General features: G+C 40.4%; 1 protein-coding gene across 5 annotated transcripts in view; it reads left to right on the forward strand.

Annotated features, from left to right (window-relative positions):
- The window catches only part of LOC139608854 (corticotropin-releasing factor receptor 1-like), a 61,724-nt gene extending 46,239 nt beyond the window's left edge, over positions 1–15,485 (forward strand). For 2 of the 5 annotated variants that reach the window (XM_071462962.1, XM_071462959.1), the window contains exons 9-14: positions 969–1,029; positions 2,610–2,682; positions 6,982–7,067; positions 7,265–7,400; positions 7,654–7,695; positions 10,617–15,485. In XM_071462962.1, coding sequence (XP_071319063.1) covers positions 969–1,029; positions 2,610–2,682; positions 6,982–7,067; positions 7,265–7,400; positions 7,654–7,695; positions 10,617–10,757 — 539 coding nt within the window. In that variant the 3' untranslated portion in view covers positions 10,758–15,485. The other 3 variants (XM_071462958.1, XM_071462960.1, XR_011685103.1) reach the window with 2 other exon arrangements.
- The last annotated feature ends 1,046 nt before the right edge of the window (positions 15,486–16,531 follow it).

Here is a 16,531-nt window from a genome sequence, read left to right on the forward strand (position 1 = left end):
CCGAAAAAAAAAATTATATTTATTTATTATAACTGATTTATTAGTATTGAGTAAAGCCATTAATTAAAGCTTATAAACCTTAGCAGAGAGTGGTACCTCCTGTTTGTTTTCAGACTCTTGGAAATAAAGTGAATTGGCTGCGTTTCATCAGAAAAGAACAAACTGAAGGTCAGATACAATTCTACCCAACAATGGGAGCGTTGGACTTGATGGAGATTCCAGGATTTCGTGTGGCAGCTGGGAAACGTATTGGTGTGGAGTTCACTAACACCCGGTCTCACACTGTCAAACTAAACTATGTGCTGTTGAGATTAGGTGTATTGTGCCAGCTGGATTACATTTCCCCCGGGGCAGCGTGAAGCCTCCGTGTGAAGAGGAGATGGCAGCACATTTCAGGACGGCTGTGAAAAAATAAATACGATCACATTTTATTTGCTTCGCTTCGCTTTGACTCTCTGGCTCCGAGAGATGAAATATTATTAAGGCAGCGAGGTACGGAAAAGAGTTGGAAAACAAGGAGAAAAAATTACATTTTTCACATCATCTCAGGCTGCGGGAGTAGATTTCCTGAGGTTTAACACCACGCTGACGACAGTACATTACTAATGAAGTGGAAAGTTTCCAGAGATGAGTGACGTGGCGGCTGGCGAGCTCCTCGTGCTCCTGTTAGTGTCATTTAGATGTGAGTAAGTCACTAAATCAGAAAATCACTTTGCATTATCATCAAGCAGAGTCCAGCTTTTCATTCATTCACAAAGAAATACTCAGATGGTGACAAGTCGTCGCTTGCGCCTGTGGATCACAGCACACAAGCAACAATTGCTTTTGACAGAGCTTGGCAGGCGCTGGTGCCACGTCGAAATAGAGGTTTTCATATTGCAGCGTGAAATCCCTGGAGTGATATTTTATGATTTGAACAGCAGAGGAAAACCAAGAAGAATCTGTCACTTTGTCTTTTTTTTTCTCAGGTATTCCATTCCCTATAATTGTGGCGTGGGCCATTGGGAAGCTCTACTACGACAATGAGAAGTAAGACTCCTCTTTGATATTCAGAGACCCTGAACTTGTTTTCTTTGCCCCGGTAATTAAAGCACAAGGGCAAAGTCAAACTGCATCACATTAAGGAGATGAATGTCTAATAATAACCTGCTGTAATTACATTTGCATTGTACAATATTCTTGGTTACACATTACTGCTACTTGATTGATATAAGTGGTCTGTTCTTGCCTGTTTGGTGAGAATTGATTTCGCGTTTTTAAAAAATAAATCTCCCTTTTTATCAAATCACTTTGTCTGTAATTGAAGTAGTTAAAGGACGAGGCTGGTGGTGTTTTATGTTTCTCTAATTGTCAGAAAATCCAATAGAAACAATAAAAGCGACAATGAATTGATCTGACTAACAAGGACTGTTTGTCTAAAGGCTGACGTATCTGATCCCTCCGAACAACACAGCTCCATTGTTTCCAAAAACTTACACACACACACACACACACACACACACAAACTCTGCTGCTGTAAATACTCACCAAACATCAAGACATGAGGCTAAAAATAAAACAAGCCAAACAGATATAAGCAAACTTAAAGTGGTATTAATAGATTTTCTTTTCAGCACAGTGCACGGAGGTGCAATGAGCAGTTCCTGAGTTTTTCTACACAACCAATAGACACAGTGCAGCACTGAAGGAGCAGGTTACACCTGAAAAGAACTAGTTAAAGATTTTCTACCTGATCTGAGGCAGGTTGAAGAGCTTTGTGTCATAGAGAGAGAGGAGGGGGGGGCTGTGATATTCTTTAATTATGGGCACATCTTTAGACTCTTCATGGTGTTGCATTAGCTGCTAAATGCTCCACCGTCACCAGCTGCTCTCTGACTGTGTCTGTCTGCAGGTAGAGGACAGTGGCTTTTTACGGCTTCACACTGAGAACACTGATAAGAGCAGCGAGACTGAACCAAAACTATGATCTGAAATCTTCAGTAGGAACCAATAGATGCACAGATGGTAGTTCTGAGAGACAGGTTTGGTCTTTCTGTGTGATTTTCTGACAATGTAAAGAATATAAAACACCTCTATGTCCTTTGAAGTCTTATTTCCTTTCAAAAAAAGTGAAGAAATCCACCACTGCACTGTTGTAATCTGTCAACTGGACTATTTTTATATTATTTTATTATTTTCCTACAAACATCTCCAAAAATAGTTTTATCCTCAATTGTAAAATACACAACTAAAACTACATTAAACTAAATTACTAGAAGTGGTCTCATTACACAAACAGATGTTTCCACTTGTTTTCAGAAAATCAGGTTTTTATAGATGGAAACTTGATGTAGCACCACAGTGTGGTGTCGTAAAGTGTGAAACATTGCTGTGAAATAATTTCTCACCTCCGGCCAAAACGATCCCAAACACTCCATAATTTACTTTTTGGGTAAATCACTGACTGGAAGACGTGTGTTCAAACCCCTGAGCAACAAATTAGGAACTGAGTGCCAACACATCCCGAAGACGGACGGAGGGGAATTCTTCAAGATAAATGATGAGTGACAGCTTAAACACATCTGCCTGTTTGAACGGAGCATGACTGATCGCCTCTGTTTGTGTTTCAGGTGCTGGTTTGGGAAGCGAGCCGGCGTTTACACAGACTACATCTACCAAGGTCCCATGATTCTTGTGTTAGTGGTAAGAGTTTTTTTATTTTCCCTCTCTGTTGTGAAAGTAGCAGCTTTCAGCACAGAAGCCGCTCACGCAATTAGTCTTCATTATGTCTTTAAAACGGCTGGCAGGCGTGAAATGTTGGAAACCTCGACACATTCTTCATGTGAGTGGTGGCAGATGTGAGGATCTAACAATTCGGCTCCTGAGCGTAACTTTAAAGTCTCTGTATCTTGGCAACATGTTAGAAATATCGGGACCCTTTTTTTAATTCTGGGCTGAAAAACAAAGCACAAAAATCCAAGGATATGTTGGTTCTTGTTTGCACATATTAGGCATGATCTCTAACATTGGGTCATTTCCATACCCCGGGGGGAAATCTTTCACGCCTCTATGCATCATCATGAATTTGTCTGTTGTCACTTTCGCACTGAAAATCTCTCTCATCTGCTCCCAGCTGCACATTCAGGAGCGTTCCTTTAAATTACAGCTAAAATATAACAACTCGAACTGGACATCAGCCATCTGCAGGACCTCTCCTTCAGCGCTCAGACCACAGCTGTGTTATCCCGGCTCCTCCTCAGCCCTTCCAGCAGGGCTCATGTGAACGCTCCTGCAGATTTAGCAGATTGCCCGGGGACTCAGCGCGGCTCCTTGTACAAGCTTTAGTAATCTCTCTACAGTCATTCCCCCCTGGCTCGGCTCCCAAAACACCTCCCTCAGCCCTTACCTACATGCATGCCCTCAAACTCTGACCACAGCCTCTGCTAGAACTCAATTTGGCTCTTCCCTCTGCTCAGCTTCAACTGCCCCCCCTCCTTTGCTGGGTCCCCAGTGGCGGAGTGACCTTCCCATCCTCATCAGAAACAGTACATTCCCTCATCTTCTCCCTGTGGTTGAAAAAGTCGTCTCTTGGAGGGGCACTTTGTTTCTGCTGCTCCTGCTTCAGTCTCCCCTACAGCACACATCTGCCTCCTTTAATATCTCCCTGATACTTTTTGCTGAAAATTCTCCAGTCTTGCTTACAATAGCGTGTTCTCTCAGGCTTTCATCTCTTTGCTCAGCAGTTGATCTTGCAGGATCATCACCGGGTCACCAGCATATTTGTGGTATCTCCTGTCGGGGTGCTGTGGTTGTGAACTTTCAGTGCCTCACCATCGGTGGCTTTTAATATCAGCAGTAAAGTGATGCGCTGCTCTAACGAATAAATACAGGATGTTATTGAAAATGTTATCATAAGCACTAATGCATGGGGTTAGTGAAGTGGGATGGATGGTTCTTGAAAGACTGCCATACATCTGCTCAGGCCAAGGTCAGGTCATCTGGCCCTGGAAAGTATTCCTACTGCTATTTTTGTTCCCATGCTGCAGCATTCACACCTATTGCATGAGCTGAGCTGTGGAGTTGGTCATTCATCATATTGTGGAAAAATAATCTCAAGTAGCACTTCAGATAGTCAAAACAATTAGAATTATTAGAGGTGAATACAGACATTATTTTATATTTTATATATGTATATATATATATCACCAAACCCCCCCACCAAACCCCCCCACCAAAAAAAAATAAAAATAAAAATCATCCATCTATCTATCATCCAGATATAGCTCAGTCCTCAGAGCTCGATTGTCGTCCAAAAACTATTAACACTGGGTGACCTGTTCCAACGTTACACACACTGTAGTTTATTTAGAGTCAGACGCACACACACCATCCTGCTGCTGTAAAGAGTGGTAGAGGAAATAATCACAGTCTTTACTCATATGTTAAGGTTATACTATGAAACATTTCCACAACTAGACCTGTATTATACAGTATATGTTGTTGAGTTGTGTTCTTACATTCTCCCAAATGTTCCCATCACTTTTCACACCAGAGAAATCTGTGATTTTAATCACGGTAACGCTGATGTCTTTAAAACAGACTTTTTACACCTTGGTCGTTTTCAACCATGTATTTTAACCAGAAGAAGGATTTTAGTCATCGGACGCCTGGATCTTAAGTCATCATAGAAAAAAGCTGAGCAAATGTTAGACAGCTCAGCTCCCAGCTGCTCTGAGGCGTCCGGTGTTGGTGAATCACTGGTTTTTAACATGAAACTTTATTTCGTGTTTCTACTGGTTTTAATCACCTGGTCCGTTTGTTCTGGAGAGGATTCAGCTCCCAGTAAAAAGCTCCTGAGCCACTGACTCTGACTGAATGTATGGCAGTGGTGGAGAAAACAACAGCTCCCATGATCCATCACTACTTCACCCAACGCCGTCTTCTGTTATTGTTTTGACTTAGAGACCCCTAGTGGCAGAGGTTACATAAAAAAACAAAATTTACTTTAGTGCTCAAGTATAAGTACCTCAAAACATACTTCAGAACAGTAGATGAGTTTCCACCATTGACTGTGTATTAATCCGCAGCTGAAAATAGTCCCCCAGCAAATGCATGATTTGAGTAACATTAACTAAAAACTACAGTGTGCAGCTGTTTTACGTTTCATTACTGAGCCTTTAAAAATAGAGCTCTATATTTGTGAGCAGTTTTTAAAGATTTATGTCAGTTCCACTGAGAGGGTAGAGAGGTCAGAAGGTTTATTATGTTGGTAAGAGTACTCTACTTCAATAGGAAATTGCACTGTCAAGTCAGACTCATGGGGGAAGTGAGAAACAAATTCAATAAAATCCAACACTAATCAACAGTTAACTAGAATAAAATCAAGTCTGAAATTAGAAACTGAACTCAAAACGAGGACTGCATTTTAAACCCAGCAAATATTTAATGTACACTCTGCAGTGAGAGCGCCACAGTAAAACACTGCACATTAACTCAAGTAGGCAATGTTGTGTTCTGTACTTCAGGGTGATGGCTTGACTTTGCATATATTAAATTAGAATTAACTGTGCATTAAATATGCATATTACACAGAGATGCATGTTATATGTAGATATGTAATAATACAGATGTGAGGTAACAGTTTTACAGAGATAAAATATTAAAACGGTGGACATTGTTTTGTCCTTATAGAGAGATGCTTATCTACAGGGTCTGCAACAGAAACTGTCATTGTTGGTTTTGTTTTTTCTCTGGATTTGTTTACAATATCAAAAATATCGGATTCCCGCAGCCTCAGAAACTTTCCTGAGGACTGTAAAGGGTTTTATGTGGAAAACAACATGAGAAGTTGTTTTTGTGCCATAAACTACACGGATCATAAAAGTAATGCATGGAAAATGGGAAATATCCCAAGAAGGAAACCTTGCTTCAGTGCATCATTAGCTGTTAGCATGTAGCATTGCTGGTTAGAGCCCTGGATCTTAATATGAGTGAATCCTCTCCTGTAATATGATGTGAAGCTTATGTATCAGGCATCTTCAGACTGGTGTATTTTGATGGTAAACAGCACTTGCTAGCGTTAGCAGCGTCTGTGTGCTAAGGTGTGCAGCCAAATTAATCTTCTGGCCCAACATTTGCCTGGGACCTCGGCCCGGGTCTGGCCCATATGCTTCCACATCTGGGCTGACTCTGGCTGTTATTCTCCAGTGGTGTTTGGCAGCCAGGTGGATTTCCTGGAAGCAGCATCTGACAGTCACGGTGTATGTGGGCCAGATTTGGGCCAATGAGCCGGGCGTATATTGAGCCAGAAGAAACACAATATGTGACCCAAGTATTTGCCAGAATAGTTTTTCTACCTCAGCGTATGTTTTCCTGCTTGTGTGGCACAGCTTATGTGAACATTATTGTTTTTGTGGAAGGGCGGCTTCTCCTGCTGTCTTGATGAATCCCACAAACAAATTTACCTCTGAGCAGGAACTTCACTGGGTTCCAGTGATTTGCTTTATTTCTGAATACTGGAAATCTATAAGCTATCATGGCACTGTGGCAATGAATTGTCTGCTCTTCTAATGTTTGTGCATCCTCCATTGTTAGTCAATGAGAAACCCTTGTACAGATGGAGTCTATTGACGTTTGAGAGTTGTAGGTATTGCACTTTCTGACAGCTCTCCCTCCCAAGTGTTTTTCCTTCCCTCTCATTGTTTCTGATATGCATCCTCATTATTTTTAATTCCCTGATACGTTTCCATATTGATTTATCCTCAGTTCACATTCGGAGCCACTGCACACCGGCAGGCAAACAGCATACTTGCTCATTGGGTTCATTTTGGGAATGCCACACAGACATTTACCTCTTTTGTTACTGGTTTCCAGCAAATTGCTTTATTACTGTCCACGTACGAAACAGGTGGCCCTCCTGCTGCCCCCATTGTCTGCCTGAAACATCTCTGACATTAACAGACAATGTAAAGTCTCACCTCGCTGTGTTTGATTTTCCGGCAGATCAATTTCATTTTCCTCTTCAACATCGTGAGGATCCTGATGACCAAACTGCGAGCCTCCACCACGTCAGAGACGATCCAGTACAGGTAAGTGTGATGTTACCAGCTTGTATTCTGCTGCGACCGCAAGGAACAAACTCAAGAGACAGAACTTTTCTGATACTCCAGCATGTCCACACCTTAAATAGTTCATGTTTTATTCTTGATTGGTGGAGTGTGGTGAGTGCCTGTAGATGTTCGTCTTCCTGTCATGGCTGTCTGATTACTGCTCTCCCATTCTGCAGGAAAGCTGTGAAGGCTACACTGGTACTCCTCCCTCTCCTGGGAATCACCTATATGCTGTTTTTTGTCAACCCGGGGGAAGATGAGATCTCTCAAATCGTCTTCATATACTTCAACTCATTTTTGGAATCCTTCCAGGTACGATTTATCTCCCAGAAACAGAGATAAACAGAATATTATGTGGAAGTATAATGTGTTTGTGTGGGTGTGAGACTCTGAGTGGACATTAAAATGACTGTGTTCCTCTCCAGAGATGATTGAATGAGTTTAATGCGTGTGATAAGCTGCTGTGTGCGCGATTAAAACAGGATCAAGGCGTTGATGTTTTGAATGCCGTCCTTTTCTGATGATGTTTTGTTCCTCTCTTTATCTCCCTCCTCCTCTCACACAGGGCTTCTTTGTGTCAGTATTTTACTGCTTCCTAAACAGTGAGGTAAGCAGATTCACATCCACCTATCGATCCAACATTTTATACTTCCTCTGCCTCAGACACGTATTTATACCTCGTCCCTCTGCGGGCGTTTCCACTCTCCCTTTTGGTGGCTGTTGCTGTGTGTTATTGCAGAAAGCTGAGTGATAAACCTTGGAGCACTTTTATTTAGGGCACAATTAAGACTTGTCATGTACCGACATAAGTGACATCACGGTCTACGCTTTATGACAGTGTCAGTCCTAATTTGGTTTCATGGAGAAATCAGGGGTGAAACCCGCTCAGAATAGCACAGAGACATGAATATGCATGCATGCAGAAATGCTACCTCATTTTTAATGTGTGATATTGTTATTGTTATTATTAATATTAGTAGTAGAAGTAGTAGTAGTAGTAGTTTGTATTATTATTGTGTGTAGTAGAAGTATTTTGTCTGTCTTGAGAGATGGGAATTTTAATTAGTTAAAGCTTGAGAAAGGGAAATAAAAGACATATGCACCATGTCTGTTTTACTACAAAATATGCATATTTTGAATACAAATACAATATAATCTGTACACAAGAAATGTGCTTAAGTGAACACATTTAAAGGTTAATTGAATCCTAACGGACTACAACTTTGTTAATGTAAAACTAAACGTAAAATCTTGTAAAGATATGAAGGTCATGTTACATACAAAAGCAAGTATATAAATAAAATGATGTAACGTCACCACAGATGTGTAGCCTACGCTAGCAAAGAATTAAAGCTAGCAATGTTAATGTTAACTAATGTTGCTAGCTAAAATGTTATTATGGTAAACTCATCTATTTACTCTTGTAAACTGATAATAATACAGTTCTTACCACTGGTTAGCTATCATGTTGTTGTGTTAGCTGATGGTGATTCACATTTCCCAGAAATTTATTTTAAAAAAATAGACATTTTTATAAATTTGTGGAATAGTTGGTTTACATTAGCTTCTCACTTCTGGTGATTGTATTTAGGCTTCAAACATCATAAAGCGGGGATTGTTAGTGAAGAAGATCCTGCTGAACAAAACATGTCAGGATCATTAACTGTTGTTTGTTTCTGTAATTATCCAAAAGCCCGTTTAAAAATCTGATTGGCTTTTTCTCGTGGGAACCAGAGTGATGCTAACATCCAGGTTAGCCTTCAAACACACGTCATCCCTGCAGCTCTCTATTCAGCTGATTGGATTTGACTTGGAAGGGCACGCACCTGTTTATATTAGGTCTCACAGCTGACAGTTCACATCAGAGCAACAACCAAGTCGTGAGAGGGAAGGAGCTGCGGCTCAGATCTGATAAAGGCTGCAAAAAAAAATTCAGCTGTACTGAAGGTTCCCAAGAGCACAGTGGCCACAGCTGGCCGCCCGGCTAAAGTGAGCAGTCAGGGGAGGACGGCCTTGGTAAGAGAAGTGACCAAGAACCCGATGGTCACTCTGGCCGGGCTCCAGAGATCCTGCCTGGCACAGAAATCCACTTCAACCTAGTGAAAACAGAAAAAAAAACAGAAAACCTCTCCTGTGAAAAATAAAAACTGTTGGATGGTGTGTTGACCTCATCCCTCGCAGCAGGAAGCTGATTGAGAAAATACATAGATTTTCAGGGCATTTTAGGGTTTAATATAGGTGTTGACATCTTTTAAAGTGTTTGGTAAATTAACCGCTCCATCATGTTCTCCATGTTTCGATCAATACCATTTTGGGTTTAAATACAATCTGTGAAATACATGCTGAGGTCACTGAACAGATCCTAATAGAGCCACTTGAGCCAGAACCAAGATACAAATACAGTGATATTATCACTTGACCTTTTCAGCATTAATCAAGACAGCCTGCTGGTTTGTCAGCTGAATCATGATCTGGTAGTCAGTACTGCCCCTCTCCGTCCAGCGCCAGAGCCTTAACATCACACCACAGAGTAATCATTACATTACAAGTGATTCCTCGAGAAGCCTGTGGACGTAATATCAGCTGGCTGCTGCCCTTTCGTAACCATCACACACTGCGCTCGCCGGCTGGATGATGAATGAATATCTCATCATGAACCGTGTTGTAGCTCCGACGAGGGGCTTAACCACCGCGGTTCGCTCGCAGAGGATATTGATTCGGTGTTTTGTCACAGACTGAGAGCAGCAGAAAAAGCAGGGGGAGGAAATAGGACAGATGAACAGAGGATGTCACTGGTCACATTCAAGAGAAAAGGAAAACATTTAGCACTGAAACATGTGCAAAGGATTAAACGATCTCACTGTGTGCCAGAGGACACTGGCCAAACATCATGCTGGTTTACACGCTGATTAACTGAGCTGTGAAATATTATGGAGTGTTAAAATGAGGTTTTGGTGTTTTATGTGGATCAGCGCTTCAGATTAAAGCTCTTCCTTTGAAACTATCTTTGGGGGGGAGGGGTGTACAGAAGTGGGACACATGGGACAATTGATTTTGGGAAGACGATGGAGAGCAGAGAAAACCCCTTTTAATCATCATTAAAATGATGTATGGTGTGTGTTACAGTAGATTCTGTTTACAGAATACATGAAATAAATAAATTGGTGCTGGAAGTTCAGTTTTACATTACAGACTGATGTATGTGTATATATGTATTTGGAAGACCCTTTATGCCAGAAAAAGAAAAAAAAAAAAGAAAAGTTAAAAGTGATAAAAATTAGATTCCTCATGGTAGTTTGAATAATGAGATAGTAAGAGTTATAACATATTAAGTCAAAAGTTTAAAATAAGCCAAATTTGTAGTTTTTATGTCCAAGTTGAATCATGAGATGTTATTATGATATTATTTATTGTTTAAAAACATCGTATCGTATCTCAGGACACAGTGTCAGTGTAAATGAATTAAATCAACGACCAGGCGACTGACCGATCGTGCTTCTTCTTCAATCCTCTGGTTTGTTGTTGAAGGTGCGCTCGGCGGTGAGGAAGCGGTTTCACCGGTGGCAGGAGCAGCACTCCATCCGAGCCCGGATGACCCAGGCCATGTCCATCCCCACTTCACCTTCACGGGTCAGCTTCCACAGCATCAAGCAGTCCACGTCACTATGAGAGCGGAAACCAGCTTTGTCCCGCGCGCGTGCTTTGGGAGAAACCTCCAGCTGTCATCGTCGTCATCATCTCCTGCCACACCACTGGAGTACACTAAAACACTTTCTGAGCTGGGGCGAGGCTCGAGAGCAAGAGAGAGACACTGCATCCGTCTCCTGAACCTCAGGAGGGACATTGTACTTTAGACTTTCAGGAGAAGATGAATGGGGACAGGGGGAAAGGACACTGCAGACTTTATGAAACGAGAGGTTAGTGGATCAAAAGATGCACCAGAGTCAAGAGTTTGGAGTTTGGATGTGAATGTACAGCACTCCATATTCTTTCATGTTTGCCTGCCATATAAATTCTCTGTTGTATTCCTGCTTGCACACTTTTATTTTTGCTATTTTACGTCAGTGAGAACTTGGATCTTGGGCCACTGGACTGCACTGAACTGGATTCCACCCCGGCGGACACTGGACTCAAATGCTAGAGGGGCTGTGACTAAGTTATTAAAAAGAAAAATTTCAGATTTAATTTTCTCTGTTTTTAATTATTTTATTTTGCTGTCACAAACAATTGTCTGATCATAGTGTTTGTGTTGATTTGGTGTTGTGCTATCCTCCTCTGTTCTCCGTCAGCTTGGTGCAGTCGCTCTACTTTCATCAACTTTCCAGAACAGTTCAACACATTCCATAACTTCTACCTGAAGAGTTTTGTTCTAAATCAATAGGTCAATACATTCAAGTCAAGCACATAATGAGTTAGTGATTGGTTTTCTTTCGGAGAGTGAAATGAGAAGATTGATACCACTCTCATTTCAGTGTCTCAGAGAGAAAGCAAAGAAGTGCATTTCCCAAATGTTTAACTCTTCCTTTTAAACATTTTCTCATCAATTCATTATTTTCTGTGGACACACTAATTTATGTTTATCACATCATCATATTGCCTAGTTTTAGGAATTATCTTATCAAAAGTAGCAAACAAAATCCTGCACACTGTCTAACTTGCGATGATAAATTTTGTTTGCGATGATTTGTTCCAGGACCTTTATCAGGAAAACAGTTTGTGACAGTGAGAAGCTCATTTTATCATAATTTACCCAGTTACATTCACATTTCTTCATTTGGAAGATGTTTTTATCCAGAGCAACTCACAGGAGTACAAGAACTTTATTGTTATTATACAGTGATTTTAATTTTCTAGCTCTATTGATGATAATAGGAACTGTTTTATAGTAAATTGTGATGATTGATAATTGTGACTTTCTATTGGACGCCGGGTTATGTGATTGGTTGTCTTGAATAGGGTTGAACGATATGCAAAAAAAAAAAAATCTAATTGCAATTATTTTAACTGATATTGTGATATTAGTCACATTTTCAGATGGATAATTTTTTCATAAAAAATATAAAAATGATGATGATGATGATTATTTGTCTGTACCAAACAATCATGTTACTTTACATCTGAAGAATATGATTTATAGACTGGGGCGTCTCTGCAGCACCACAGTGCTTCAGTTATGGTCTGTTGTGACCTTTTACCTTTAGTAGTTCAGCCTTAGTAACAAACCATTCTCCTGATGAAGGTCTGGGTCTGAAACTTCATGAGTAAATGTCATCAGTGCATGTTAGACAGTGCAGGAATCTTTTAGTGTTTGGATCCATTCATCCTTTGTTTACAATAAGCTGTAAATGTCATCATATCATATTCTCATCATATAAAGCTCTCATGGTGATCGCATTAGCAAACAGCTGCTTATTTCCACGTCCAGCAGACACAAAGCAACATTAGCATTCAAGTGTTTTGTGTCCACCTGATGAATGTAAGTCCAGGTTTCCCTCTCTGTGTTTGGTCTCCACCAGCTGCTGAGGGAAACTTCTGGCTCTTTAGCTGCTAAACGCTCCACTGTGTTCACCAGCTGCTCTGTAACTGTGTCTGTCTGCTGTTTGCTGCTCATGGATTTTTTTAAATTATATTATTTGGAACAAAACTCTTCAGCTAAATAAAGAGACTTATTCTTATCGTTGCCTCTCTACCAGCGAGCCGGACACAGAATCATCAGCCGAGAAGGAAGAATCCGACCAGGAAGTGTGTTCATTCTTGTGTGGGGATTGGTCGACTTCTGAGCGGGCTGTGCAGTAACTTCATTTACTGACTTATTGTAAATATAAATTCTAGAGCGGGGTGTTAAAATCCAGTGGAGTCGTCACAGATATAGACAAAAAAAAAAAAAAAAAAAAAAAAAAAAAAAGAAGACAAACCACACACTGTAAATCATATGGGCACATTATCCATGTGATCAGCAACTCACAGTCCACATTCCTACTATACCAGTATGCCTAGCACCTGTGCATTTTTATGAACTGCTGTTTATGTCAAGTTGTATATGAGCCTCATCTTTAAAATCATGTTTCTTTGTTTTTTGGGGGTTTTTTTTTATCCCTTTCAAGTGATGTTTGAGCTCTGGATGTGATAAAAGGTCAGATTATTTCACGTCACTGTGACGTGTATTCATCTAATGTTACTCATGTGTTGTAACGGAGCAGCCTGTGCAGCTGCTTCCAGATTGGAGACGCTAAAAGATGATTTATCATGCACTTTTTTTTTTTTTTTTTTTTTGCAATGTCAAGAAAGTTCCCCAAAAAGAAAAGTTAATGTTTTGTCTGTTTTTTGTTTTTAATGCAGCAACCAAAAGTTAAATGTCAGCAGGAATATTGTTGGTGACATGTTGTCATTCCAGCACAGTAAAAACACATTTGGTCAAACAAAGAGAAAAGAATTACTGACACTGACTTCTCCATAGTTGTGTGGTACATGTGGTGGTCAATCAAAGTCACAGTGTAATTCACAATATTATTTATTGTTATTTATTTCCAAAATTGTTATTTTCATACTTGAAACGATGTCAAGAGATAATAAAAATGTGTGTTGCATTTGACTGAATGAAAAATTTAACAAGTGGCTGAGATGTCAGGTCAAGTTTATTTATAGAGCGTGTTTTATACACAAGACAACACAATTTGCTTTCCATAAAAGAAAAGAAAATGCACATATACACACTGAGCTGCTGTTGTAGGCTCTGCTCAGGATCACACTGCCATTTGTCTCCACAGTCCCCTGAGAAAGAAGCAAACAAGAAATACATTTTGAGCATCTTGTGATCCTTTTAAGCTTTTGTGTGTATATGTGTGTGTGTGTGTATGTGTGTGTGTGTATGTGTGTGTGTCTCAAAGGGAAGCGCAGTTGAACATCAGCTTTTAAATAAGAACCTTCTGCCCAAGTGAACATTCACTATTTTCTCCCATGACCACAAAACAAGAGTTTTCTACGGTGGCCCTGAGAGCTCAAAACACTGCAACTTAAGAAAACACATGCAAACAGACAGTGTGTGTCCTGGAAACACTTCTGTTGTGTTCTGAGTATTTGCATCACATTTGTTGCCAAATTGATGAAGATATTTTCTGAATTTGTTTGTGTTTCATCTGTTTGCATGCGTTCTCAGGGCCACCGTAGTTTTCCCTGCTGTGACGCCAAAGCCTCAAAACAGAAAGAAGTGGGGGAGGAAATAAGTTGCAAAAATTTCCTGTGACAGTATTCATGGTGATTTTTCAAAGCACAACAACATGTTGTGATTCAGGCTCGTGGCTCTGCCACACTGCTAAATTGGATGTGAACTTCCATGCGAGCACTTAAAGAGTTCGAGAAGGTTAGTCATCGCCCACAGAGCAGCTCTGGGCGAACTCGTACTGTCGTCTTACAGATTCATTCTTACAATCAGGGCTTTTGGGAAAGTTGCTCATCTTCACAGTTACTGATTAGACTTTAGTCGGGATGATTTAATTATCATTCTCTTTAGTTCAACAGCTCTGCTGATTGCATAATGGCTGTTTGTGTGGCAGTGGTGTTACTACTGTTATATTATTTTGTAGAGGCTGAATCCCTCTCATAGCACAAATGACAGTCTGTCTTCACAATAATACAATTCAACAAAGGTGTTGGAGGAGAATCAATAAAGCTGCACGTCCACCATTTTCCCTGATTTAACCTCTGGTGGGTCGGTCAATACAAACACCTCCTGTGCAGTGAAACAGTGTCAACTGGAATCACCACCTCGTGGTTGTTTCCTCCACCAACCAGACGAGTTGCAGGAAATATGGTCACAATCTCCCCTTCCTGAGTTACAGCACTGAATTATAGCCAGAGGTTTTTTTGCAGAACATTATGATGTCACAGTGAAGCTGACCTTTGACCTTTTGGATATAAAATGTCATCACTTCATTTTATCCTTATAGTCATTTGGGGTAAATTGTGTCATAATTAGTGTATGAATTTGTGAGTTATGGCCAAAAAACATGTTTGTGAGGTCAAGGTGACCTTGACCTTTGACCTTTGAGCACCAGAATCAGTTCATACTTGAGTTCAAGTGAATGTTTGTGCCAAATCTAAAAAAAATCCCTTAAGGTGGAGTTGATATATCACATTCAAGAGGCCAAAACCATGTTTTGTGAGGTCACTATGACCTTGACCTTTGACCTTTGACCAATATTGCAACATCACATTCACTAGAAGAGGATGGAGGGAACTGAAAACATCGCCCTCCGGCCCTGACTGATGCCGGAGCGGAGACATAAAAATTCATGTGACTTTATCTTCAGGTCAGGTGGAACTTCCAAAGTGTCTGAAGATATCAAACACATCAGGCTGAATTCTGGGAAAATATGAATAAAAATGATGCACAAGACATCCTGAATATTTTCATTTGATCTAACGGAGCAGCCGTGAGGAAGATGACGTCTCGGGTTTGAATATTTCACCCAGCAAATAGCTCCAGTGACGAGCTGCAGGAAGCTGACGGTGTGGAACGAGATGAGTTTAATGACTGTGAATCTAAAGGGGAATCAAAGGGCTGAATCAGTATGTTGGAAGGTTAAATGATGATCCTGATGATCCTGAGCCGTCTGTCCCTCGAGGGAGCCATCATGCCAACTGGTTCTAAATGGAGCGTTTGGCTCATAACGTGGTTCCTCATGTTTTGGGTTCCCACATGTTAACAATAGAACCAGAATAACCAGTTACAGGCTCATATTCCTCCAGTGAAAGAGCCCAGATCTGCATGAAAACATCTTAATTTGCTTTTGAATAAACAGGAAGGAAAGTGACTAAGTACATTTACTCAAGCACTGAACAGTTGTGTTTCCACTTTCTGTCTCCTCCACCACATTTGAGAGGTAAATATTCAACTTTTAACACCACTTTATTTATATGACTTTACAGATTATTGATACAAAATATAATCAATAAATAAATTATGACATATAATCAAAAATATAAAATAAGCTCCACCTTCAGCAGCTGCAACATTCAAATGATAATTGTACATCAATAATTAAATAAAAAATATATATGTATATATAAATATATTATTCATGAATAGGCTGTTATACATTGTTATACATTAAATTTTGAAGGACTTTTACTTCTTCCGCCGCTGGCTGGGCAGGCTCCACCGTCAGACAGGACATTATAAAATGTAAGTAGCTGTAAACAGCTCGATCTGAATCACAACACGAGCTCCTCAACTGGCTCCATCACTCCAAGCTCCTGTTGTGTAAAACAGCATTATTACCTCTAACAAAGACCACAGAGTTTCCAGATAAACCGAACACATCTTTCTGAGTTAGAGGGAACTGCATGAACCATGATGCACAGAGCACATTATTATGCCGATGACACCACTCGCTGCCTGTTGTCTCACTTGTGTTACAGTAATTAGACGTTCTGACCGTTAC

This window comes from Trachinotus anak, unplaced genomic scaffold (assembly GCF_046630095.1).
Source record: "Trachinotus anak isolate AG129_WGS33_773 ecotype Australia unplaced genomic scaffold, CSIRO_AGI_Tana_v1 ptg000025l, whole genome shotgun sequence".
NCBI lineage: Eukaryota > Metazoa > Chordata > Actinopteri > Carangiformes > Carangidae > Trachinotus > Trachinotus anak.